At 47.9% G+C, this 24174-nt stretch overlaps 2 protein-coding genes and 1 long non-coding RNA gene across 3 annotated transcripts in view; 2 read left to right on the forward strand and 1 right to left on the reverse strand.

Annotated features, from left to right (window-relative positions):
• Positions 1–4340: 4340 nt before the first annotated feature.
• On the forward strand, positions 4341–16179 carry MAK16 (MAK16 homolog). The gene is made up of 10 exons (XM_081843368.1): positions 4341–4443; positions 5986–6035; positions 7780–7889; positions 8593–8657; positions 9727–9878; positions 10282–10336; positions 10978–11052; positions 12220–12330; positions 13005–13061; positions 15510–16179. The coding sequence occupies exons 1-10, from the start codon at positions 4429–4431 to the stop codon at positions 15696–15698; spliced, it is 879 nt and encodes a 292-aa protein (XP_081699494.1). The 5' UTR covers positions 4341–4428; the 3' UTR covers positions 15699–16179.
• On the reverse strand, positions 15708–24092 carry TTI2 (TELO2 interacting protein 2). Its single transcript, XM_081843310.1, has 7 exons — positions 22773–24092; positions 20973–21159; positions 19765–19857; positions 18200–18387; positions 17970–18113; positions 16817–16979; positions 15708–16262 (listed from the first exon to the last, which is right to left on the reverse strand). The coding sequence occupies exons 1-7, from the start codon at positions 23432–23434 to the stop codon at positions 16161–16163; spliced, it is 1539 nt and encodes a 512-aa protein (XP_081699436.1). The 5' UTR covers positions 23435–24092; the 3' UTR covers positions 15708–16160.
• The window catches only part of LOC309331316, a 460753-nt gene continuing 457744 nt past the window's right edge, over positions 21166–24174 (forward strand). The window contains exon 1 of the long non-coding RNA XR_014151812.1: positions 21166–21749. This is a non-coding gene — a long non-coding RNA (uncharacterized lncRNA). The remainder of the gene's footprint in view (positions 21750–24174) is intronic.

Here is a 24174-nt window from a genome sequence, read left to right on the forward strand (position 1 = left end):
GGGATCTGACCAGTTGCAGGTCCATACTTCTGCAGCTGTGAGTGCCAGAATTTGCATCATGAAGAAAAACAAAGAAAGAAAGGTTAAGAAAAACAGAGAGGTGGGGGAGTGAAAAAAAAAGGAAAATTTCCCATCAGTTCACATTGATAATACAATAATCATCTGTACAGTTTGCCCACAACATGTGCAAGGAATCTGTTCTGGGGGTCCATGTGCAAAGGCAAAACCATGCAAAGTCAGGAACCACTGGAAATGCCCCCTAATGAGGCAAAGGGCTGTTTATCGGGTTCTAGAAAAGATGTATGAAGGCCCTGGAAACTTCCCAGGGTATTCCCATGACCTTTGCAGAGGCTAGTAAGCAAGGAAAACACATTGAGTGAACTGGGGGGGGGGGGAATAAATGCAGAGTGGGGAACTGTGGATATTCCCTGCTCTCCATCTATTTATTTATTTTTCTCTGACCCGCGTAAGATTGCAATCACATATGCAAAGGGGGCATAAGTTACCAGCCCACTGTATATAAATCTATGTAAACCATTTACATGTCCAAATATGTATCCTCACGAAACTGACATATAAAAAATGTGTTAAAATATAGCAAGGATGGTGAGGTCTTCAGGCAGTAGGTATTTATCCTTCCAGGCTCAAGGTATAAGTCTCTTACTACTCTTAATAAAAAAATTCCTTCCAGTAGCACCTTAAAGACCAACTGAGTTAGTTCTAGGTATGAGCTTTCGTGTGCATGCACACTTCTTCAGATACACTGAAACAGAAGTCAGGTCCGGTGACTTCTGTTTCAGTGTATCTGAAGAAGTGTGCATGCACACGAAAGCTCATACCTAGAACTAACTCAGTTGGTCTTTAAGGTGCTACTGGAAGGAATTTTTTTATTTTGTTTTGACCATGGCAGACCAACACGGCTACCTATCTGTAACTGTTACTACTCTTAGTTCAGGATTCACACAATGCACATTTCATGTCCTGCCTTTCGTCTCCATACTACAGGAATATACTTTAAAAGTCAATGAATACTTGTAAATATCAAGAAAACTCATATGGACAACAATGCTGATATCTCCTTCTTGTGAGAATGGTGCCCTTTTGGTTACCTAAATAACAGCACTCACACCTAAGGCATATATAAAGTGCCTTATAGTGAATCAGACCATGATTGGTTCATCCAGTTCAGTACTGTTTACACTGACCAGCAGCGGCATCCGAAGGTTTCAGGCAGGCATCTCTCCCAGCCCAACCTGGAGATGGCAGGGATTGAATTTGGGACTTCTTGCAGAGCCAGCGTGGTGTAGTGGTTAAGAGCGGTAGACTCGTAATCTGGTGAACCCCGCTCCTCCACATGCAGCTGCTGGGTGACCTTGGGCTAGTCACACTTCTCTGAAGTCTCTCAGCCTCACTCACCTCTCAGAGTGTTTGTTGTGGGGCAGGAAGGGAAAAGGAGATTGTTAGCCGCTTTGTGACTCCCTACGATAGTGATAAAGCGGGATATCAAATTCAAACTCTTCTTCTTCTGCAAGGAAGATGCTCTACCATTGAGCTATGGACCTTTCCCAATGGAGGGAAAGATGATAAAGTGTGACCTCCATGATCAGAATCAGTATATCCAAAGACCAGTTTATTTATGTGTACTATAAGAGGAGAGTGTGTACTATGTGTACTATAAGAGGAGAGCCTGTTGCCTTCATGTGCTGCTTGTGAACTTCCTGAAGGCATCTCATTTGTCTCTGTGGGAAGCAGGATACCTGAAAGGATGGGTCTTTGCTGTGATCCAGCAGGACTGTTGTGCTGAGAAACTCTAGAAGGCTTTGTTGCCTTGTTAATGCATTGCACACTCCCCACCTCTCCCCATATTCCATGCAAATCCCTGTTCTGAATCTTCTCATTTCACCTGTCCCTGTTACAGATAGGTAGCCGTGTTGGTCTGCCATAGTCAAAACAAAACAAATTCCTTCCAGTAGCACCTTAAAGACCAACTAAGTCAGTTCTTGGTATGAGCTTTCGTGTGCATGGTATCTGAAGAAGTGTGCATGCACACGAAAGCTCATACCAAGAACTGACTTAGTTGGTCTTTAAGGTGCTACTGGAAGGAATTTGTTTTGTTTTCACCTGTCCCTGGAGGAACTAAAAAACACCTGTCAGGGGCTCAGGTGCTGAGGCACAGGGAAGATGGGAGATGGAGAGCGAGGGGGAGGAATCCGAAGGGAGTGTAGGAGGGGACAGTGGTCCGAGGGATTCCATGAGCCTCTCCAGCGAATCGGAAGATTCACAGAGGGGAGCGCCAGTGGCCAGGGGCAGGGGGGTCCCAAGGGGAACGCCCCAGGAGCAAGGGGGCAGCAGGGACTCCCAGAGCAGTAGTTGGAAATCAGGACCAGCTTCCCCACCAGAGCAGAGTGGGGGGGAAGAGTCCCAGGCATCGGGGCCAGTGCTTTCCCCACCAGGGAAAGGAGACGAGGCAGAGCCTACCACGCCTCCCTCGGAGAGTCGGACAACGGAAGGGAGGTCAGATCCGGCCAGTGTCACGGAAGAGGGAAGCAGTGATAGAAGTAGTGTAACGGTTAGGAGAAAGGTCACTGGATTGGCGCGAGAAGCAAGTTCAAATGTACAGGAGCGCGGGACAGCAGAGAGTGAGGATTGGGAACCGGGTCCTAAAGCCCGCCGGAGGCAGGGGGAGGAGCTAAGCGACTCAGCGTCGGAAGAGTCCAGAAAGGGCAATGCCCCAGAGGGCAGGAGGACCCAGAGGAGAAGAGAGCAGTGCAGGAGGTGGAGCAGGGCTAGGATCTTAAACTGGTGTGGAAGGGGCGGAGACTCAGACGGGATTTCGCCGATCTAGAGTTTAGACGTAGTGCTGCACGCTCTGGCTTTGAAATGGAAATTAAACTTCAATAAAGACTTTTGTACATAACATCAGCCTGGCGTTGGTCCTCTGTGAGCTGGGACCTAGAGGCAGCTCTGACAACACCCATCAGTGTGTGTCATGGGCTGACTGCACCTGCCTGTCTCTATCATTGAAGCAACCACAATTTCCATTTGAAACAGTCCAGGCGTGAGACTGGGAAGGGAATCAGGGCATCCTTGTTCATGCTGCCAGATTTCCAAAGGGACGTGGAGAAGAAACCTCTGAGAAAGGACCTGCATACAGATGGCTCCTGAGACACTGGTGGCTGCTTTCTCTCACTGCAATGTGTGAACAAGGACTGAAGGCATTTAAATGGCACAAACTACACTGCAGCATTTTGTCCTGAGCAAGCACAGATGCCTTTCTCCTGGTTTGGTGATCTGGTACTCAGTGTAAGGATTTAAGGGAAGAACTGAGGCTCAATGGTAGAAGATATCCTTTGCATGCAGGTTCAATCCCTGGCATCTCCAGGTAGCGCATATGAAACGCTTGAGCATTATTTTGTGGCATTTCAGTCGACCTAGTAACGGCATTGCCTTAATAAAGATTTTTGATTTTTTTTTTCTCATGGCAAAGCTACCTTTACTTTTTGTATAAAAAAGGGAATTAGCAACTGATATACTTTGAAATTAGCTGCAGAAAGTTTGCCAAACTACAAGCTATTTGGGTGGGCTGGGGCAGGATCGCACCCAACTGCTATAGACTTTCCTACTACGCAGACAGCCCCCACCCCAATTTACTAATTTCTAAAAAATGGATACATTGAAGAGCAACAAAAGCGGGAGGAATAACGCGGCTAAAACCCTAACCAGACTGATAAAGAGAAACAAACAGCTGAGCTTTCTGATTGCACGGAGAGGCTCCACCCCTAGCTGCAATTCAGCCAATCCTGTGTCCCTTCATCAGATTCAAACCCACCTCTCCATACGTCCGCACTTTAACAGCCTAGAGATACGAAATCAAGAAAGAGTGACGCGTCTCTTTATCTGGGCATGTCGTTTCCGGGTTCAAATAAGAAAAGTCACTGTTAAACTTCCAGAACTAGCCCAAATCTAGTGCAGAATTGCATGCAGGATCGACTTGTATGCAGATACGTTACACTTTTAAAAACGTCCTGAAAGCAAGAAAGAAAACCGTGCTAAATTAGGCCCCTGTTAGGGAGAGCAAGCACTTGTGCCTTGAAAGCCACTTTCGGTAAAAAAAAAAACACACCCAGGCTGCACTATAACCCTGTATTGATTTTTTAATTTTTATTATTATTTTTGCCCGGGGGAAGAGAGAGAAAGGGAAAGAAAGAGAAAGAGAAGCAAAAGTTATACTGAACCCGGAAGGAGACGCCGCGCACAGATCTATATGTTAGGAGTCTACGGGCGAGCATGCGCAGCTGCAGCCTCCCGCCTCCTCCTCCGGGCAACGCCCACCGCCAGCTCTCGCGAGGTCTCCGCGCGCGCCTCCTCCCCTGAGCTCCGCCTGGGCTCCGCCGGGTCGCGGAGTGGCGTCTCCCTCGTGGCCGCAAGATGCACGCGGACGACGTGAGTCTCGGGGCGAAGCGGGCGGGGAGGGACGAAGGAGCCTCCGAAGTCTTCGAGGGGGAAGACCCGTGGGGAACGGGGACCCGCAGGGCGGGGGGTGGACTGGATGACCCTTAGGAGCCCCTCCAACTCCACACAGTTCGGTTCCATTGATTGATTGATTGATTGATTGATTGAATTTATACCCGGAGGTCTTTGGGCCGTTCACAGAATAAAATCGAAATACAAAACCACAAAATACATCATCAAAATGAAAATCAGCCACGCAATTTCCACCCCACCCCCCAGTGGTAGGATTCTGTGCCTCCCCGGCCGTCGTCTCAGATCCCTTCCCATGTAGAACTTTGCACGTGGAAGGTGACCCCTGAGCATGCACAGAGCGCCAATACTTCATCGGTCTGACCCTTATGTTTCCCTCCCCTTATGGTCTTGATTTATCAGCTACTTTCAAATGAGGCTGCATTTTAAATTGCATTTTAACCTGTATTTTAAATTGGTCCCCCCCCCCCTCTTTCCCCCCTATTATGTTTTTACTGTGATTTTATTGGTGTTAGCTGCTCTGAGCTGGGGAGGGTAGGGTAGAAATAAAAATTATTATTATTATTATTATTATTATTATTATTATTGCCGATTCCAGAAGCATGTCTGTCTGTCTGTCTGTCTGTTTGTGAGTGATTTGGTTACAGTATAGAAAGCTCCCTTACGTCAAGTGCGAAGCTCACCATGTTTCTCTCCTGATGTTGGGACTACAACTCCCATCTTCCCTAGCTAGCAGGACCAGTGGTCCTGGATGATAGGAGCTGTGGTCCCAAGTTTGAGAAACAGCACCTGATCTTAGCTGACCGATGGTGGCTCTGAGACCTTTCCTGTAGATGTCAGGACTGAACCAGAGTTGGACTGAATGACCCCTGTCACAGACGTATGTACTTTTCCGTACTGAGTGTTCTCACATGCCTCACTTTACAAGCAGGGCTGGGGAACATGTGGCCCCCCCAAAGATGTGGTTGGCATTCCCAACTTCGCTCCAGCTAGCATGGCCAGTGTCAGGAATGGTGGGAGTTGTAGCACGCCAACATCTGGAGGCCCCCAGGCCCCCATCTGTGCATTGAAAGCTCAGTCGCTGCTGGGAAGGACCTCTCCTTGAGACACTCAAGAGTTGCTGCAAGGCAGCTAAGATCATCCATCTATTTCCGCTAAGGTTGTCAACTGTGCCTTTCCCAACCCTCCTGTTAATAAGACCAGGGCCCACGTCCAGCTTTCAAGCCTTCCCACAGGCTTCCGATCCGTCCTATTAATGAGGAATCGGTAGTAATTTGATAGAATGCCAAAAGAGGTGAAATTAGAGCAAGGTGTTTGCCATCTGTCCAAAATTATAGACATTTTGGAAGGGACTTTGGAGGCCGTCTAGCAGTCCAAAACCAGTGCTCAAACACAGGATCTTCAATTTGGGTTGCAGCTACAGCATATCGGACGAAGAGTGTTGATGTTTTGGAGCAGAATAGCATTGGAAGAGTTACTAACAAAGCTTTCTCTCTTTGTCAGGTTGTCTGGGACACTCTTGGCAATAGACAGTTCTGCTCATTTAAGATCAAGTAAGTATTCTGCTCCCTTTCCTCTACCTCTTGTTGAATTTAAGGGCTACAGGGTATGCTGGCTATTCTAGTACTGCCCGGGGTGGGTAGATTTGGATCTCAGGAAAAAGAACCAATGTAAATAGTGATTTAAATTGAGCTTCCCCCTGCCTAATTTGTATCTTTCCTGAGCAAGCACGCATAACATCTGAATATGTAAAACGTAAAGGGACCCCTGACCATTAGGTCCAGTCGTGATTGACTCTGGGGTTGCGGCGCTCATCTCACTTTATTGGCCGAGGGAGCCGGCGTACAGCTTCCGGGTCATGTGGCCAGCAGGACTAAGCCGCTTCTGGCGAACCAGAGCAGCGCACGGAAATGCCGTTTACCTTCCCGCCAGGGCGGTACCTATTTATCTACTTGCACTTTGACGTACTTTCGAACTGCTAGGTTGGCAGGAGCTGGGACCAAAAGACAGGAGCTCACCCCGTCACGGGGATTTGAACCGCCAACCTTCTGATCGGCAAGTCCTAGGCTCAGTGGTTTAACCCACAGTGCCACCCGCATCCCCTCTGAATATGTAGGCACGCTTTAAAAAATGTAGATTTAGATCATATGGTAGTTTCCAGAAGTTGTGGGCTACAGCTTCTATCATTCCCGATAATTGGGCCTGCTGGCTGGGGCTTATAGGAGTTGGAACCCACGCCATCTGAAGAGGGCTATGTTATCTGGTGGCCTCCTGGCCAGTGGTCAAGGAGGATAGGAGTTGTAGTCCAGCAACATCTGGAGGGCTGCAGGCTCCCTACCCCTGATTTAAGAGGACTGCACCACATCAATTGCTGGATGTTCAAACCAGTCCTTTGCTTGCCTTTGCCATGCCCCCCTTTAGCCTCCTTGGGGCATGGCCAGGTTGCTGCTGAGGACCTCGGGACAACAATGCACGATGTCATTGTTAAAACATCTGTACTGGTCCTTGCATTAGTTTTTCAAAGCCCTGAACAACTTCGGTCCAGGGTACCTTAGGGAAGGCCTGAGACCTTATATCCTGGTTCAGTCACTGCGGTCCTCTGCAGAAGCACCATTGGCCATCCCCCAAGCTGTTGAGGCACATCAGACAGCAACAAGAAAAGGAGCCTTTAGTGTCATTGGCTTGGTCCGGTGGAATGTTCTGCCAGTGGAGATTCAGCAGCTTCCTTGTGTTTAACTGCCTGCTGGAAATTATTCTGTGCTGGCAATTGAGAAGACATTTTTCTGTTAATAAATGGCTTCTGTTTTGTTTTATTTTTTAAATGTCGGTTCGATTGTATATAGATATTCTTGTTGCAAACCGTTTTGGTTTTTTTTATGGCATTGTGGTATATAAATATGTATATATTTATAAATAAATAATAAATGGCATGTGCCAGCTTGCTTTGTATATGGGAATTAAGGGAATACACAGGGAGTATCCAAAATCCAAAATAATGTTTTGCCTGTGGTTTGAATGTTTACCAGAACATATTGTCAGGCAACCTTCTTCAGCCTGGTGCCCTCCAGATGCTGTGCTTGCTGGGGCTGGTGAGAGTCCAAAACATATCTGGGGGGGGGGCAACAGATTGGGGAAGGCTTTCTCTAAGACATGTGACTTTAAACCACCCTGTGCCCATGAAGGTTAGCTTAATTCTTCCGGTTCTGTAGGGACATTCCGTAGTCTGGATTAGAATTAATGTTCAAGATAATACAAGGTATGGAAATGAATGTTTCATTCCAAGTCTCTTCCTTGTAGGACGAAAACACAGAGCTTTTGCCGGAATGAATTTAATATAACAGGCCTGTGCAACCGCTCCTCCTGCCCCTTGGCAAACAGCCAGTATGCTACCATTAAGGAAGAGAAAGGTGAGACTCTTTGCTTTGTTTTCTTCAATGTTGTACCTGGTGCTCATCTTTCATGGATAGCTCAGTTGGCTAGAGTGTGGTGCTGATAATGCTGAGATAGTAGGTTTGATCCCCGGAAGGAGCAGTGGCATATTCCTGCTTTGCAGGGGTTGGACTACATGATTCTGAGGGCCCTTTCAACTCTGTGATTCTAGTGGTCTCATAGGTCTTTGACCTCTTAAGGCCCCTAGAGGGAAGGCAACAGCGCTGCTTGGCTTAAATTTGTGGAATTGCAGAAGCCGTCAAGAGTTATAAGCACAGCCCAAAGGTTAAAATGCTGTGAATATTATGCACCGGTAGGAATTATCCGAGACAAATCTTAATGCATCTGATGTGCCGCACAATATCGGAGGGTTAAAAGATGAAAGAGCTCTAGCTTAAAATCAGAGATGAAGGGTTTGCAATGACAGGACCATTTCCATGCTTGCCTGGTCCCCATTTATCCAGAGCCTTGCATCAGACCATCTTGTGCCTGCTCTGGAGCTCATCGTAGATTTATGAGCACCTGCTCTTCAGCTAGAAGCCTGGTGCTCCAGTAACCTCTGAGCATTGACCTTGCATGGTGTGAGCTGTTTGTATTGTGGCCCGCATCCTGCATCTCGTAAACCAAGGCTGCAGCAGACCTTGTGGTGACTATGCATAAGCTGCTTTTGTTCCCTTTTAGGGCAGTGTTACCTATACATGAAGACCATTGAACGTGCTGCGTTCCCCAATCGGCTGTGGGAAAGGGTAAGTCCTCCTAGGGATCTGTTTGTTTTTAGCTTTATGGCTTGGGTTCATGATGCTGCAGGGTTTTTTCGTTCAAAGAGTGATCAGACTTTAAACAATGGATGTGTTACAGCTTGTAGGAAAGTCTGTGATTCCTCTCTGCCACTTCTGCCCACACATTCTGAGTTTGATTGCACAGATAGCCCTCATTTCTTAGAAATAGCTGTGAATTTAATGACTTTGAAAGAGGATCAAGATGAGTTTCAATGGAGAATAAGGCTATTGGTGTCTACTAGCTACAACATCTATGTTCAGCCTGTACCTTCAAGGGCGTTGTTTCTTTATAATCACAACTGGGGAGTTTCACTCAGGCCTTGCTTGTTGAATTATTTGTTTATTTTTACAAATATTTATACATCACGAAGTCATTTTTAAAAAATCAAAGTGGTTCACAGCAACTACATAAAACCACAGAATAAAAACCATATAAAGAAGTTAAAATCAGGAAACACTTGTGGGAAGGTATATCATTAAATGTCTGCATAAGCCTGATGGAAAAAGTTTACAGCAGGTTTTTAAAAGCTGACATGGAAGACACAAAGGCATCTGATTGGCCCCTGTGAAAAAGGGATTCTTGACTAGCTGGGCCTTTAGTCTGATGGTTCTTAGGACTAGTGGATTAACTGTCACCTTCATAACTATTACAGTCTTTCTGCAGAACTTAAGCAAGCAATTTAAATAAGAACCAGCCTCTAATCTGCCTGGCCCTAGTCAAGAAAGGACAACTTAAGCCAGAATGGAAACTCAAGTTTTTTCATGGCAAAGTCTGTTTCTCTCTACTTTGCACTGATGGGCCTCTGAGAATATAGGAAGCTGCCTTATACCAAGTCAGACTATTTGTCCATCAAGCTCAGCACTGTCTACTCTTACTGGACATAGCTCTCCAGGCAGTTCAGCGGAGGACTTTCCCTAATTTAGGGTGGCAAAAACCCGAGAGGACTTCACAGAGCTCCGAAAGGATCTGTGAACGAGAAAAACAATGGCAAATGAGGACCCACCACAGACTTCGCCCCTTCCTAATTTTTTGCAGGTTCGGCTGAGCAAGAACTACGAGAAAGCGCTGGAGGAGATTGATGAGAACCTGATCTATTGGCCCCGCTTCATCCGGCACAAGTGCAAGCAGCGCTTCACCAAGATCACCCAGTACCTGATCCGAATCCGCAAGCTAACTCTCAAGAGGCAGTAAGTCATGGGGCTTGGCCTGGGGCCTTTTCCTGAGTTTTGTTGTCCCATGCAGACTCGTGCCAACCAGCCAGGAACAGTGGCCACAGTGATATCAAATCCAGCATATCTGTCATTGGGCAGTTTGCCAGTCACAAGAGTCCACAACAGTCACATTTGACTTCAGAAAAGAGGCAACTTCCCTGAAATGAAGGAGTTGCTATTAAAAAAAGAAGTTGAAAGGGATAATTGGGAGATTCAGGTGTCCCCAGAATGCTCAGGGGGTTGTTCAAAAGCACTGTAATAGAAACACAGCTAGAAGATCATTTAAAAAGCCCTAGAAATTGGAGTCTTTTTTTCCTAGTTGATGGTTGACAGTTGCTTTTGCAAAACCACTTCACTAACTTCATGTTCGCCTTTGTAGGAGGAAGCTTGTTCCGTTGAGTAAAAAGATCGAAAGGCGCGAGAAGAGGCGAGAGGTAACGTACCTGTCTGTTGCCGTGGTTCCTTACTGTTCGTCAGTTTATCTCTCAGTCCAGAGGAAGCATGCAGCTCCTATAAGGCCTGCTGTTTATGCCTCCCCTAATACTCCAATCAGCACCAGGCAGCTATGTTTTGGAGCCACCATTTCAACTTCCCACAATGCCCTCAGTAGAGCTTTGCTCACCAGCTGCATTTCCCAGATCTCGTTGCCTTACATGGAAACTTAAGAAGCTGCCAAATACAGAGTCAGGCCATTGGTCTGCCTAGCTCAGTATTATCTACACGGACTGGTAGCAGCTCTTGTGGGGCTTTGGGCAGGGGATGTTCCCAGCCCTACCTGGAGATGCCAGAAATTGCACCTGGGACCTTCTTCATGGAAGGTAGATGCTGTACCAATGGGCATTTTTAAAGCAAGGCATTCCTAACTGCTCATCTGCAATCCCAGGTGGAATAGGAGGGTGGGAATCCCCTGCAGAGTCTTGCCTCCTGGTGAAGATGGGAGGAACTAACCTATTTCCAAAAGGCACCCTCCTCTCCTCTTTCCCCCACTCACCTCTATCCATCATGAAAAACCTTCATGATAAATCCACTGTTTCCTTCTTCCAAATCAACTCATCGCTTTGTTTTTGTTGGCCAGGAAAAAGCTCTGATTGCTGCTCAGCTGGACAACGCAATTGAGAAAGAATTGCTGGAGAGACTCAAGCAAGAGACGGTAAGATGCTGTGATGCAGTGCATGGAGTTTGTGCAGGGGTCAGTTAACCAGGTTGCTTCCCCAGAAGGCAGTGAAAGAAATGAAGCAGTAGCCAGATAACCTACCTAGGATCGTCCTGCTGTTAGCAGTAACTGACTTGTGGCACCTGGACCAGCCTTTGCTAGCCTGCTTGCCTCCCCCCCGCCCTCAGCGTTTTGGATGACAACTTTGGCTGTTGAGAGTTGTTGCTGGAGAGACAGAAGAGGATCCTGGGGCCCACTGAATGGCCTGATTCTGCATGATGCTCAGCAGATAGCCTACAGGCAGAGGGCCTTCTCGGTAGCGGCACCCGCCCTGTGGAACACCCTCCCACCAGATGTCAAAGAGAACAACTACCTGACATTTAGAAGACATATGAAGGCAACCCTGTTTAGAGAAGCTTTTAATGTTTGATTTATTACTGTATTTTAATATTTTGTTGAAAGCCCGCCCAGAGTGGCTGGGGAAGCCCAGCCAGATGGGCGAGGTATAAATAATAATAAATTGTTGTTGTTATTACATTAGAGCCCTGTATAGCTGAGCCCAATTTTACAGTGTTCAGCCCTCAGATCATTTTCTTTGAGCTCTGCAGCTCAGGGCAGGATTTTTTTGGGGGGTGGGGAGAGCCCAGGGCCAGGATGAGCAGAGAGGCCCCCCCCCAAACGCTGCAAAGCTGGCTTATCGGATTTCCAAATAAGTATGCATGTTACCATCTTAACTGTACGACTGTCAAGTCCCATGTCTTAAAATTACCTAACTGCAGCTAGACTAATTACAGCTGGAAAATGGCTGAAACGTGGATTGGGGGGGGGGGGGATCACCCAAGTATGAGTGAATCCGGACACTTGTTGACATCATCCACTGACTTCAACTGATGGGCTGGTGGGAGCAGCTTGGGGGAAGTAGCCTTGCGAACCAGAATTCACTTGTGGGATGGTGGTTTCTTACCCTTGGTTGGGTTAAGATCATCCTTAGCGGAAGCCCCAAAGTTATGGAATGTGTTGGCTAATGCTGCAGAGTGTTCATTCCTATTTTGGTAGGCTATCGTATGCAGAGTTGTCTATGTCTTTAAATCTGTGGCTTTTTTGTGTGCTTTTGGGGATCATCTTATCTAATCATCCTTCCTCCTTAATGTGCTCCATCTTCAGTACGGCGATATCTACAACTTCCCCATCCATGCCTTCGACAAAGCTCTAGAACAGCAGGAAGTGGAGAGTGAGAGTGACTCGGATACAGAGAAGAAGGAAGAGGAGGAAGAGGTAATGCTTTTGAAACTCTTTCCCCAGTGCAACTCTCCAGGGCTGGAGGGCAGGATCTGTGCAACTCTCTATGCTTTGCACATTTATACGAAGGAGAGAATTGGGTCTTCAAGTTATTTCTGCCAAATGGCTTGCATTCTTGCCAAACAGCACTTATTACAACTTTCACACAGTTCTCTGTTCCCTTCCCTAAGCTTTCCTCCTCCAGAAATAATGTCATGGATGGGGTGGCTAAATATTATTTGCCCGTGCGTTAAATGTTCATGTGCTTAGGAGACTAGCCCAAGGCCCTGCATATGGGACATCACAATCATAGCCAGAGCCTCTTCGCTTGCCAAGAAACCTCAGATATAGACTGGCATTGCCAAAGAAACCACAGCTGTTCACTTGGCTGTTACGCACTATGTATCAATTTGTGCTTTGTCTCCTTCCAAGAACTGGGGTTCCAAAAACTTGGGATTTCATTGATCAAGGACTTGGAACTGGCTGAAGGATCTTATCATGTAGACTGAAATTAGGACAAAAGAAAAGTGTAGGCCCGTGACACTCCTTCCCCTTGATCTGTCAGGGATGCTCTCATTGTGTCCTGCATTGCAAATCCTGCATGAGGGTGGGGGTATTTGACCTAGAATAAGGCCCCTTCCAACTCGTTTTCTGCTATGTTCTGCTTGTAGGACTCAAACAAGAGAGAATTTGTGGAAGTAGATGAGAGTGACCTCAGTGACTTTGAGGTAAGTGCAGCCTGTCAAAAACTGTTTATGAAAATTTAGGAGCCTCTTACGTTTCATTTGTTCTACTGGAACACTGAAACACGCTTTTTGCTATTTACTCTGGCCTGCCTCCTCTTCCTTTGCGTCAGATTTAAGTGTTGTGCACACTTATGGTGCTGTAAAATCATGCTGCAATCTGGAGGTGGGAGAGGAGGAGGCGGCGTGTGATGAGATTATTCCATTCCTATCAAGGGATCCTCCCTGAACATAATACAGTGGTACCTTGGGTTACAGACACTTCGGGTTACAGACTCTTCAGGTTACAGATTCCGCTAACCCAGAAATAGTACCTCAGGTTAAGAACTTTGCTTCAGGATGAGAACAGAAATTGTGCAACGGCAGCAGGAGGCCCCATTAGCTAAAGTGGTGCTTCAGGTTAAGAACAGTTTCAGGTTAAGAACGGACCTCCGGAACGAATTAAGTACTTAACCCGAGGTACCACTGTAGAGAGAAACTGGGTGTTTGGCTTTAAGCCCCAGCAGAATCCTGCACTGCTCCTGACCAGCATTTGTTTCAATAGAAGCTATCCTGTAACCCTCTGCTGGTTCCTCCCAATATTTTCTGCTCTACTTAACTTACGTACTTGCTACACACAATGCACACACCTCCCTCAAAGCAGGGCTGGGAATCAATATTGAAAGTATGATGAGAATAACTACACATCAGGCAGAACAAAAATGCCAGTGGGATTGTCGTGGTTAGAGTGTCAGACTAGGAGCTGGGAGACCAGAGTTCAAATCCCCACTTGGCTGTGAAGCTCACTGGGTGGCCTTGGAGTCAGTCACTACCATTCAGCATCACCTTCTTCATAGGCTTGTGTGGATTGCAGAAGGGGAGAACTATGTGTGGCACCATGAGCTCCTTGGAGGAGAAGGTGGGCTATAAATGAAATACATAGATAATAAAACAAATAAAAGTTGTGTGTAAGACAGGCTCTGCCATTGACTTAAGTGGTCAGGGAGGGCAGCGATGCTCAGAACACAACAAGCAGTTTCACACAACTTCTACACCAGGCCTAATTGCCGTACTTTTCTCTCTATAACACGCAGATTTTTTCTCCTAAAAAGTAAGGGGAAATGTCTCTGTGTGTTGTTGAGTGAATGTGTGGTCCCTGGAGCCGACTCGCCCGAGCGCAGAGGCAAAAATCAGGCAAAAATCCGTTCAGATCCTGCGAGAGAGGAAGCTCTTGCTTTCCTGCATTCTGCCTCAGGGTCCTACTGCCCACCCTCTTCTGTTCCGTTTGCTGTTTGCTCAAACGGAACAAAGAGCAGGGAAATCCCCTCCCCTCCAGGCAAGCAGAGGGAAAAGGAAAGGGTCGTCCTTCCGTGCTCCGGTGCTGCTTCCCCTCGCAGGCAGCCAGAAAACATGCAGGTGGGAGAGGGGGGGTGGCTGGGTGGGGGGAAACTTTTGCCTTCCTTTCCTCCCTCCCGTTAAACCCCTCTCCTGCATTCTTAGCCAGCTGCTTTTCCGCACACCTCTCTCGTGCTCCTTGTCCCTTCTGTGTTTTTCCTTCCCTTCCCACTTAAAACGTGGTTACAAAGCACGGATCCACATGGATCCTCAGGATCTTTGCATTGGGTCACCCCAAATTCACCATTAGATCACATTACATGTCCATGGCTACAGCCTGCACCAAAAAAACTACGCACCCACTGTTGCCTGGGGCTGCAATGGTGCAAAAACGTGGTTACAAAGCAAGGATCCACATGGATCCTCAGGATCTTTGCATTGGGTCACCCCAAATTCACCATCAGATCACATAGCATGTCCATGGCTACAGCCTGCACCAAAAAAAATCACGCACCCACTGCTGCCTGGGGCCACAATGGTGCAAAAACGTGGTTACAAAGCACAGGTCCACAGGGATTCTCAGGATCTTTGCATTGGGTCACCCCAAATTCACCATCAGATCACATGTCTGTGGCCACAGCATGAGGCACAAAAATGATACATCCACTGTTTCATTCAGATTCCCCCCCCCCTTGTTTTCCTCCTCTAAAAACGATGTGCGTGTTATGGTCAGGTGCGTGTTATAGAGCGAAAAATACGGTATATATACAGTGGTACCTCGGGTTTAGTACTTAATTCGTTCCGGAGGTCCATTCTTAACCTGAAACTGTTCTTAACCTGAAGCACCACTTTAGCTAATGGGGCCTCCCTCTGCTGCCGCGCTGCCGGAGCACAATTTCTGTTCTCATCCTGAAGCAAAGTTCTTAACCGGAGGTACTATTTCTGGGTTAGCGGAGTCTGTAACCTGAAGCGTATGTAACCCGAGGTACCACTGTACTTCTATCATATTTCATTTTACTCGCATTTTCTCTTAAAACCGATAACCTCCAAATACTTGCTAAGGGAGTGTGCTAAGGCAGCAGCACTATTATGCCTAACACGCCTGTTTTCTCTGCCAAGGATATGGATAAACTGGCAACGAGCAGTGAAGAGGAGGCTACATCCAGTGAGGAGGAAGAGAAAGGCCAGCGGCCCAAGTCTAAAGGCAAAACTCCCTTGAAGGGGCCAGCAGTCAGGAAAAAACGAGCTTATGTTGAAATAGAGTATGAGCAGGAGACAGAACCGCTGTCTAAATTGAAAGCAACGTGATTCCTCCCAGTGTGTGGGCGCAGATCTGAAAAATGGACTGAATGAACTAGCTGGTGGGATGTTTCTCTGCAAAGGCTGACTCACCGAGACTCAAGATCATACAGGAAAAGTTCCAGCTGCTTGAAGACCTAGTGAGCTGGCATTCCCAGATGCCGCAGGGTATATTTTTGCATATTGACAATTTAAAACGTCATCTATTTTTAAGGCTACCCAACTAAGATTGTTAAATATTTGTATATGTCTATTAATTTTTGAGCTGCATTGAAGGGATTTTTTGGGGGGTGGGGTGGTATAAAAGTGGCATATAAATATGAATCAGAACAAACCTGTCATTGCCTTTTTTTACTTAATGCCCTGCTTTCTCCAACATTAGACAGTTTATGTATAGCATGAGTCTTAAAAGCTAGGAATGTTCTTCCTTCCAACTTTGAACACAGTGAATATAAGCCTCTCCACTTGAGCTCAGGGAGCGATGATACTTTTTACAGGCTCCTCCTCTACTTTTTTTAGGCATTCCTTGAGGGTCTCATCTTGACAGCTGCGTCGGACTCCTTGTAGTAGGACCTGAATATTAGGGATGGGAAGAAATCAAATGTTGTCATCGTGTTAGAAGTGGGCAGCAACAGCCTCTTATCTGCTCTATTTCTGACACAAGAATCTCCCTTATTCTAAGTCAGACCATTGCTCTGCATTGTCCAGACAGGTGGGCAGTTGCTCTCCAGCACTTCAGGTGGCTTTCACAGTCCTACCTGGAGATTCCAGAGAGTGATTTTAGGATGTTCGAAATGCAAAGCACCTATGAGGCTGTTGTCTGCACACTGCAAGGTGTACTTCTTTGACGGAGCTACTTTTAGTATTAAAATCAAGGAAGAGTGGACTCATCAATTGGGAGTATGACAAGAGTATTAATTAGCATGCCCATTTGAGAAAAAAGGACTGCACTTAATTTGTTTCTTATGCACACATGCGTGCTGATCAGCTGCTGATCAGTGGTGACTGCCAGACATATGCAACACACCCAGAGGCTCCACAGTTGTCTCTTGTTAAGAAGCAGAGGGCCTGCTTTTCCCTCAATCACAGGCCTGCTGAACCTTGGGCTCTCCCTTGGTCCTGCTTACCTTCACCTGTCCGTGAGAAGCGTGATCCAGTAAGATAAGGCACTCAGTGGCTTTCTGGAGTAGCTCTGCTTTCACTGGTTCTGGTGTTAAGCTCCTGTCTGTAGCCACATCCAACATCATTCTCAGCAAAGCCTTGAGAAGGACAGCGAGGCGGCAGGACATTCTACAGCAAGGAGATGGCAAACTCATGTCAGCCAGACTTGAAAGCTACTTCTGGAGCCAGCGGCATCCCAGGAGGAGGTGGCACTACAACTTCAGTGTAGCTGGTACAAGTAACAAACTTTCAGCAGAGCAAGATGTGGACTCCCAACTTCCATCAACCCTGACAATTGGCCATGCTGGCTGTCCCAACAATATCTGGAGGGATATTCTTCAGGCTGTTTAGCAGATCTTTCCAATCACCTAGTCCCTTTTAACGAGTGATTGAACCTATGTCCTTTTGCATGCAAAACATGTTTTCCAGCTATGGTTCCTCCCAGAGTAGGGAACAATGCGAACCTTCTGGAGCAGACTTTTGACAGGCGACGGAGCTGCAGGGGAAAGGGAAAGATACTGCTGCCAGAACTCTGCTCCTCTAAGCCACTGTATCTAGTGCATTTGGGAAAGGGAAAGAAAAATGGGATGAGGAAGTCCAGGAGCCTTATGATGACCCTGCTCTCAGAAGAGAAGGTCCAGACTCCTGTTGAAAGTGATAGCAAGTTTGCTAGTCCTGCCTTGTGACCTTGGACAAGAGGCAAACCTGTCTGATTGCCTTGAACTGAGCCTGTTGAGTCAAAGCTCTTGTACAAACAGGACAGTCCAAACACCATAACAGCCTGATGTATTTAAGCTAAGGCTCACTGGTATTAGGCCCCCATATCCATTTCAAAAGCATGTGGCGGGTTCAGGAACCAGAAGTTCTCGTTTCCTACTAGCTAGATATTTGTATTTAGGGAGGCAGAAGTGTTTACTGCTTACACTCAAGTTTTCAGCTTCACACTGGGGTCAGAAGCAGCACCTCCAAAGCAGTGGGACTTCTGAGAAGTATGCTTCTCGACCGTAACAGCAGCGACAGGTTACTTGGTTGGTTTTTTAAAGCAAGATCAACTGAAGAGAAAAATGCACCTCTACAAGTACACAGCTACTGCCCAGTGCTTAGGGCTTATCAAAGTACCTGGGCCAGGCATGCTGTATGGTGTGTTTCAAAGTTTCTAATGTTGCCATTCTAGCCGTTTCGTCGGGACCATCGGAGACCTCCAGGTATCCCACAATCACCCGCTGCAACCTCTTCAGATGACGGGCTATCTGAATGCCGAGCCTCTCAAAAGACAAATCAAGGATTATAAACCTCTGGACAAAGAGGGAGGCTTATCTGCTTACAGGGTTCGCCATTAAAACACTCACCTCTCCACAAAGGCAGGCAGGTTCCTGATGTACACCCTCCGTAAGGGGAGCCGGTGCTCCGATTCCATGTGGGTCAGGACCAACTGGAGCACCTCATCGGAAGGTGCGACAAGCTGGGGGTTGTGGGGCAGCCGCTGAAGGGCCTTCTCCAGGATGGGAAGCAAGTCCAGCAAGCACAACAACACAACCTGCGAAGAGTAACGGGATGGGTTTAGAGAAACGGCAAGTAACATCTGAAGCTGAATTCTGGAAGATTGAGGACAGGCAAACTAAAGTACTTCTTCACACAGTGCTTAAACTACGAAATTTCTTCCCACAAGAGGCAGTGATGGCTTTCAAAAAAAGATTAGACAAATTCATAGATGATAAGGCTATCAGTTGCTTCTAACCTTGATGTTTATGTTGAACTGCAGGTCAGTGCAGAGCCCACACACTGAGCTTGGCGGACCAATGGCTTGACATGCCACCAGGCAGCACCTTGTTTTGCTACTCGAACCTCAGCTTCAGTTGCGCACCCCCAAATTGCAAAATGGTGGTCTGAACACAGGTCTTGGTTTAGTAAGGATACATATTCCCAGCCTGCTTGTTAACAGGGAAGCAGAAGAGAACAAATAAGCAGCCCCTACTGAGCCAGCAGCACATGAGAAAATTGCTATGGCTGGTTCTTTTAATCAGGTTCAGATTTGAACCAGTAGAAATTCCACTTGTGACCTGAAAACTGCTGCCCCTTCAAAATGTGATGCTAAGAAAGCACCAGGGAGAAACCAGATGCCATAGAGCAGTGTTTCCCAACCTTGTGCCTCCAGCTGTTTTTGGACTACAATTCCCATCATCCCTTGCCACTGGTCTTGCTAGTCAGGGATCATGGGAGTTGTAGTTCAAAAACAGCTGGAGGTACAAGGTTGGGAAACACTGCCATAGAGCACATGTGGGCTGTTACTTAGTGTTACATTGGGCTTTAACCTTTAATATCTCCCCTTCCTGTTTGGAAGGGCTAAAGGAAGAAGCACAGGGTAGCAAATCAGAAAGTCATCCACACATGCCATGCTACCAATGTAAAATTTGCTTCCCCCAGTCTGCCAAACAGCTCTTTGGGAATCTGGGGAAGCACAACTACATACAGTGGTACCTCGCAAGATGAATGCCTCGTAAGACGAAAAATGTGCAAGACGAAAGGGTTTTTCATTTTTTTAGTTGCTTCGCAAGACGATTTCCCCTATGGGCTTGCTTCGCAAGACGGAAACGTCTTGCGAGTTTGTTTCCTTTTTCTTACAACCGTTAATACCCAGGGAATCCGCGCTCTGCAAGACGAAACAACTCGCGGAAAGAATTAATTTCGTCTTGCGAGGCACCACTGTAGGAATATGAGTGTGTCAGCCCAGGCCCTGCCCATCACCACCCACATCCAGTGGTGTGTCGCCCACCCATTGCTGCATGTGGCTCTCAGGACCAAAAAGATTGCCACCCCCTACTGTAGAGTGTAAAAGGATCTGTAATCTTGTATTTAGTCCACCACCTGAATCAATTCAGTAAAGTTAAAGAGGAAACACCAGTCTTTATATTACCTGTAGGAGCTGGGCTTCCTTGCTATAAAGGTGGTTGAAAAGGGCATGGTACACAACCTGCGCCCGGTTATACTGGCAGAGGTCAGCCGCTGGCTGCAAGGAAAGGAAATGATTGTTATCATCTGACCAGCATTATGCAAAAGGAATTCTGTCGAAGGGACAAGGTTCACCCTTACTGTTAACAGGGGCAGTGGCATGACACAAGCTTTGATGGGACCTTTACAAATCCCACCGAACAGGACAGCAAATGACAAAATAACAGTTAATGGTGCTGCAGTTTAGACAATGAGATGCTTGAAATAAAGGTAAAGGTAAAGGTACCCCTGCCCGTACGGGCCAGTCTTGCCAGACTCTAGGGTTGTGCGCTCATCTCACTCTATAGGCCAGGAGCCAGCGCTGTCCGCAGACACTTCCGGGTCACATGGCCAGTGTGACAAGCTGCATCTGACGAGCCAGCGCAGCACACGGAACGCCGTTTACCTTCCCGCTAGTAAGCGGTCCCTATTTATCTACTTGCACCCGGGGGTGCTTTCGAACTGCTAGGTTGGCAGGCGCTGGGACCGAGCGACGGGAGTGCACCCCGCCGCGGGGATTTGAACCGCCAACCTTTTGATCGGCAAGTCCTAGGCTTTTACCCACAGTGCCACCCGCGTCCATATGCTTGAAATAAGCAACAGTAAATAAAACCATGCTGTACTTGGAAACTTCTTGGGTTGCCCAGAAGATGCACTCAGGTCCTCCAGGTGAGAACAGAATGATGGACTAGATGAGCCTTTGGCATGATCCACTAGGTGTCTTCTTATGTCTGAATGGTGTCTGCTCTTATTAAAAACCTAATACAGCAGCATCACCCAAATCCACCTTTCCTTCCCTCACAACTCCAACTACAAAGGTAGTGAGGATGCAACTGGACAGTAGGCCAAGTAACAGTCTTTGATCCAAGGGTACCTATGTTAACAGCAATGATCTAATGGCTACCAATTCTCATGAATGCTGTTTCAGTTTTGGGCAAAACAGTTAGTAAAATGGAGGTGGGGGTGTGTGAGGATTCAGCCCCTGCTAACACTCTCTCCTATGGCTCTGAGGATGATTCCTTACTCTGAAGTCAGACAAAGTCATAAAGCCATCCCCAACTTTTGGCTGGAGACCAGAGGGCACTGATGACCCAGTTCATGGTCCCCCAAATGCCTATGTACATCTGTCCTTACCACATTCCGAATGATATGGTGTAGGCACTGCACTCCCAAGATTTTATTTTCCTCTCGGTAGTCATCCGACAGCAGCAGCGAGGGTGGCAGGACTTTCTCCAAGTGAGGGCCAAGCCAGGGCCTTGTGACATGTTGGAGCGTGCAGGAGAAGACATGTTTTGTTGCTGGGCTGCGCTTCCATGTATCTCTGGAGCAGAGGAAAAGGGAATCATTGCACGTCTTGGGAGGTGAAATGGAGCCTAGGATCAAATTATAGATGGACTGCTGGTGGTGTGTTAACAACATAAACTTATACCAGATCTGTCTTTCTGCCCCACTAGCCCAGGGATTATCTACTCTTAACTAGACCTCTCAGGCCAAGAGGGGGCTTTCCCTGTCACCTGTGACACAGCCCTTTTAACAAGGAGCCTGGGATTCAATACGGCATTTCTGCATGCGGTGCCTGTGCTCTCTCACTGAGGTATGGTGCCTCCAATTCATAGATGTGTGCTAATTTCAGTCACATAGCACTAATTCAAAAGGTGGTGAAGGTAACAGGGACTTGGGGGTGGCGGCCAAGGCTTTGGAAGATGCTTGTTTCAAGCCAGAGTTCTGTTGGGCACATTTAAATATTTATCCCATAACTGGGGGACGCGGGTGGCGCTGTGGGTAAAACCTCAGCGCCTAGGACTTGCCGATCGCATGGTCGGCGGTTCGAATCCCCGCGGCGGGGTGCGCTCCCGTCGTTCGGTCCCAGCGCCTGCCAACCTAGCAGTTCAAAAGCACCCCCGGGTGCAAGTAGATAAATAGGGACCGCTTACCAGCGGGAAGGTAAACAGCGTTCTGTGTGCTGCGCTGGCTCGCCAGATGCAGCTTGTCACGCTGGCCACGTGACCCGGAAGTGTCTGCGGACAGCGCTGGCTCCCGGCCTATAGAGTGAGATGAGCGCACAACCCTAGAGTCTGGCAAGACTGGCCCGTACGGGCAGGGGTACCTTTACCTTTACCCATAACTGGAGGCAGCTCAGAAATGCCCTCTCCCAATATGTCAGCCACAGTGGGGCAGCCAAAAAGGAGGCAATTTACCCACCTTATTCAAGCCAAGAGTGAGAAACAAGAGTGGCAAGCCTGCAATACCAGCCGCCACAAAGTGACTTTAGTGGTAACAGGCTTGGTTTTCAGAGAAGCAGCTCCTTATTATGGTGAATGGAATGAGGAAAAGCCTTGAAAGCAGAAGGTCCCAGGTTCAATTTTTGGCATCTCCTGTTAAAAGGGGTGATGGTATACACTTGCTTCTTAGGTTCCTTGCAAGAGCAGCACCAGACTCCTCACTTTTAGCAAGCAATGGTCAAGTTTAGAGAACTAGCTGCAAGGGAACATAGGAAGCTGCCTTATACCATTGGTCCTTCTGCTCAGTATTGTCTATGCTGATGCTAGCTACCGTGACTGACAGCAACTCTCCAGAATTTCAGGCAGGGTTCTCTCCCAGCCCTACCTGGAGAAGTCAGGGATTGAACTTGGGATCTTGTGCATGCAAAGCAGCTACCCTTCCACAGAATTCCCATATTCAAGTCCCCAGTGGGATGAAATAACTAAAGAACATTCCACAGTTCTCACAAGCCACAGCCGTCCTTCTGCCTAAAACATCACACCCACAATACCTCACAGAAGTTACATTCAATTTGGGACTTCCAAACAATCCTGACAGCCTTGTTAACATTGTCACTAGTGGGTGGTCCATATGAACCGTTTTGTCCCTATAAAAGGCCCCACAAATATAATTAGCCTCTGACAACCATCACTGGGCTTTCAGTTCACTTACTTGGTCAACTCTGGTTTCAAGCACTGCATCACCACCGCCAACCACCCTGTTTCGTCTTCACGTGCGCCTCTCAGGAACTCAGGTACTGACCGGCAGTCTGAAGCCCGAAGGAGACCATCCAGCAGCTCTTGAGCCATGCGCCGAGTTTTTGGTGTGGTCCACAACCTCTCTGCAACGTGTGTCACGGCAAAAAGATACAAGGGCCCTGCCACTTGGCGCAAGATGGGACCAACCACCGCAGTACCAAGTCTCTCGAGGCCTTTAGCCGATTCCACTTTGGCCACGATGCTGATGAAGCCCAGGCTGACGTCCGCTGCTCGGCTGGCTACCGCAGCATAGGAGGGGTCACCGCTGGGGAGCCCTCCCCCCTCTGGCTCCTGCTGGGGTGGCGCCGCATAGAGGCTCAGCGCGACCACCATGTCATGAAGCAGGGTGGGGGCGGCATTTGGGTGGCAGCTCCCAAAGAGCCACTGGCAGTCCACGGCCTCCAAGATGGCCAGGAGGTCTCTGATCATGCCTGCCTTGGCATCACTGCTGGCTCCCCTGCTTGCAAAAAGCTGCAAGAATTGGGAGAGAACCTGCTCTGCTGGGGGGCGCTCCAGGCATCCCTGCCCCTCTGGGATGGTCCACTGTAGGGAATCTAGCAAGGGATGCTGCGCCATTGGCTCTGGGTGATGGTGGTGATGGAGGAGAAGGACCTCAATCTTCTTCCCCCCCAAAAAACTTTTACCCCTCTTCCCAGCAAACTGGTTCCTAGCCTCCCTGCATTTATTGCAACCCTTGCTGAGAATGCAAGCTTCCCCGGGGAGTATTTAGCCTTCTCAGAAGGCCTTTGTAGCCCTTAGTGGCCCCTCTGAGTATTTGAGCTCTAATACTCAGTCTGAGCTGGTCTTAAACCGCGTCCCAGAGCAAAGTGTTGGGTAGAGGGCTCTCACCATAGAGAGGCCGCAGCCTAGAGCGGCCTCACTAGGCCTCCCAGTGGATCGGAACCCGGCCAGCAGCGGATTTCCGTTTCAAACCGGAAGTCCAAGCGGAGACCCTAGAGATAGGAAACAGAACATGCGGTCGGGAAGCCTGAGAAGCATTTCCGACGCAAAACCGTCAAGGGCCTTTGCCCTGTCACTCTAACGCCCGGTGCCAAGTAGTCATGCTTTCCACTACACTGAAGTCAAGGGAGAGAGAGAGAGAGAGAGAGAGGGTGTCTGCACGGAATATCATGGCTGACGACAAACAAAATGGTGGCTTCCGAGTTGAACCGGAAGCTCAGCCTACGTGCCGCTCTAGAAGTTAATCTCTATGAACATCTCATCCTCATGTAGCTTCACCGACGCTTTCCCACAGGTCGCAAACCGGTTTCCCGTAAAGCGAAAGGGGGCGGGAACGGATGGTGAATATATTAACA

The sequence above is a fragment of the Podarcis erhardii genome (genome assembly GCF_964252035.2).
Source record: "Podarcis erhardii genome assembly, chromosome: 16".
In the NCBI taxonomy this organism is placed as follows: domain Eukaryota; kingdom Metazoa; phylum Chordata; class Lepidosauria; order Squamata; family Lacertidae; genus Podarcis; species Podarcis erhardii.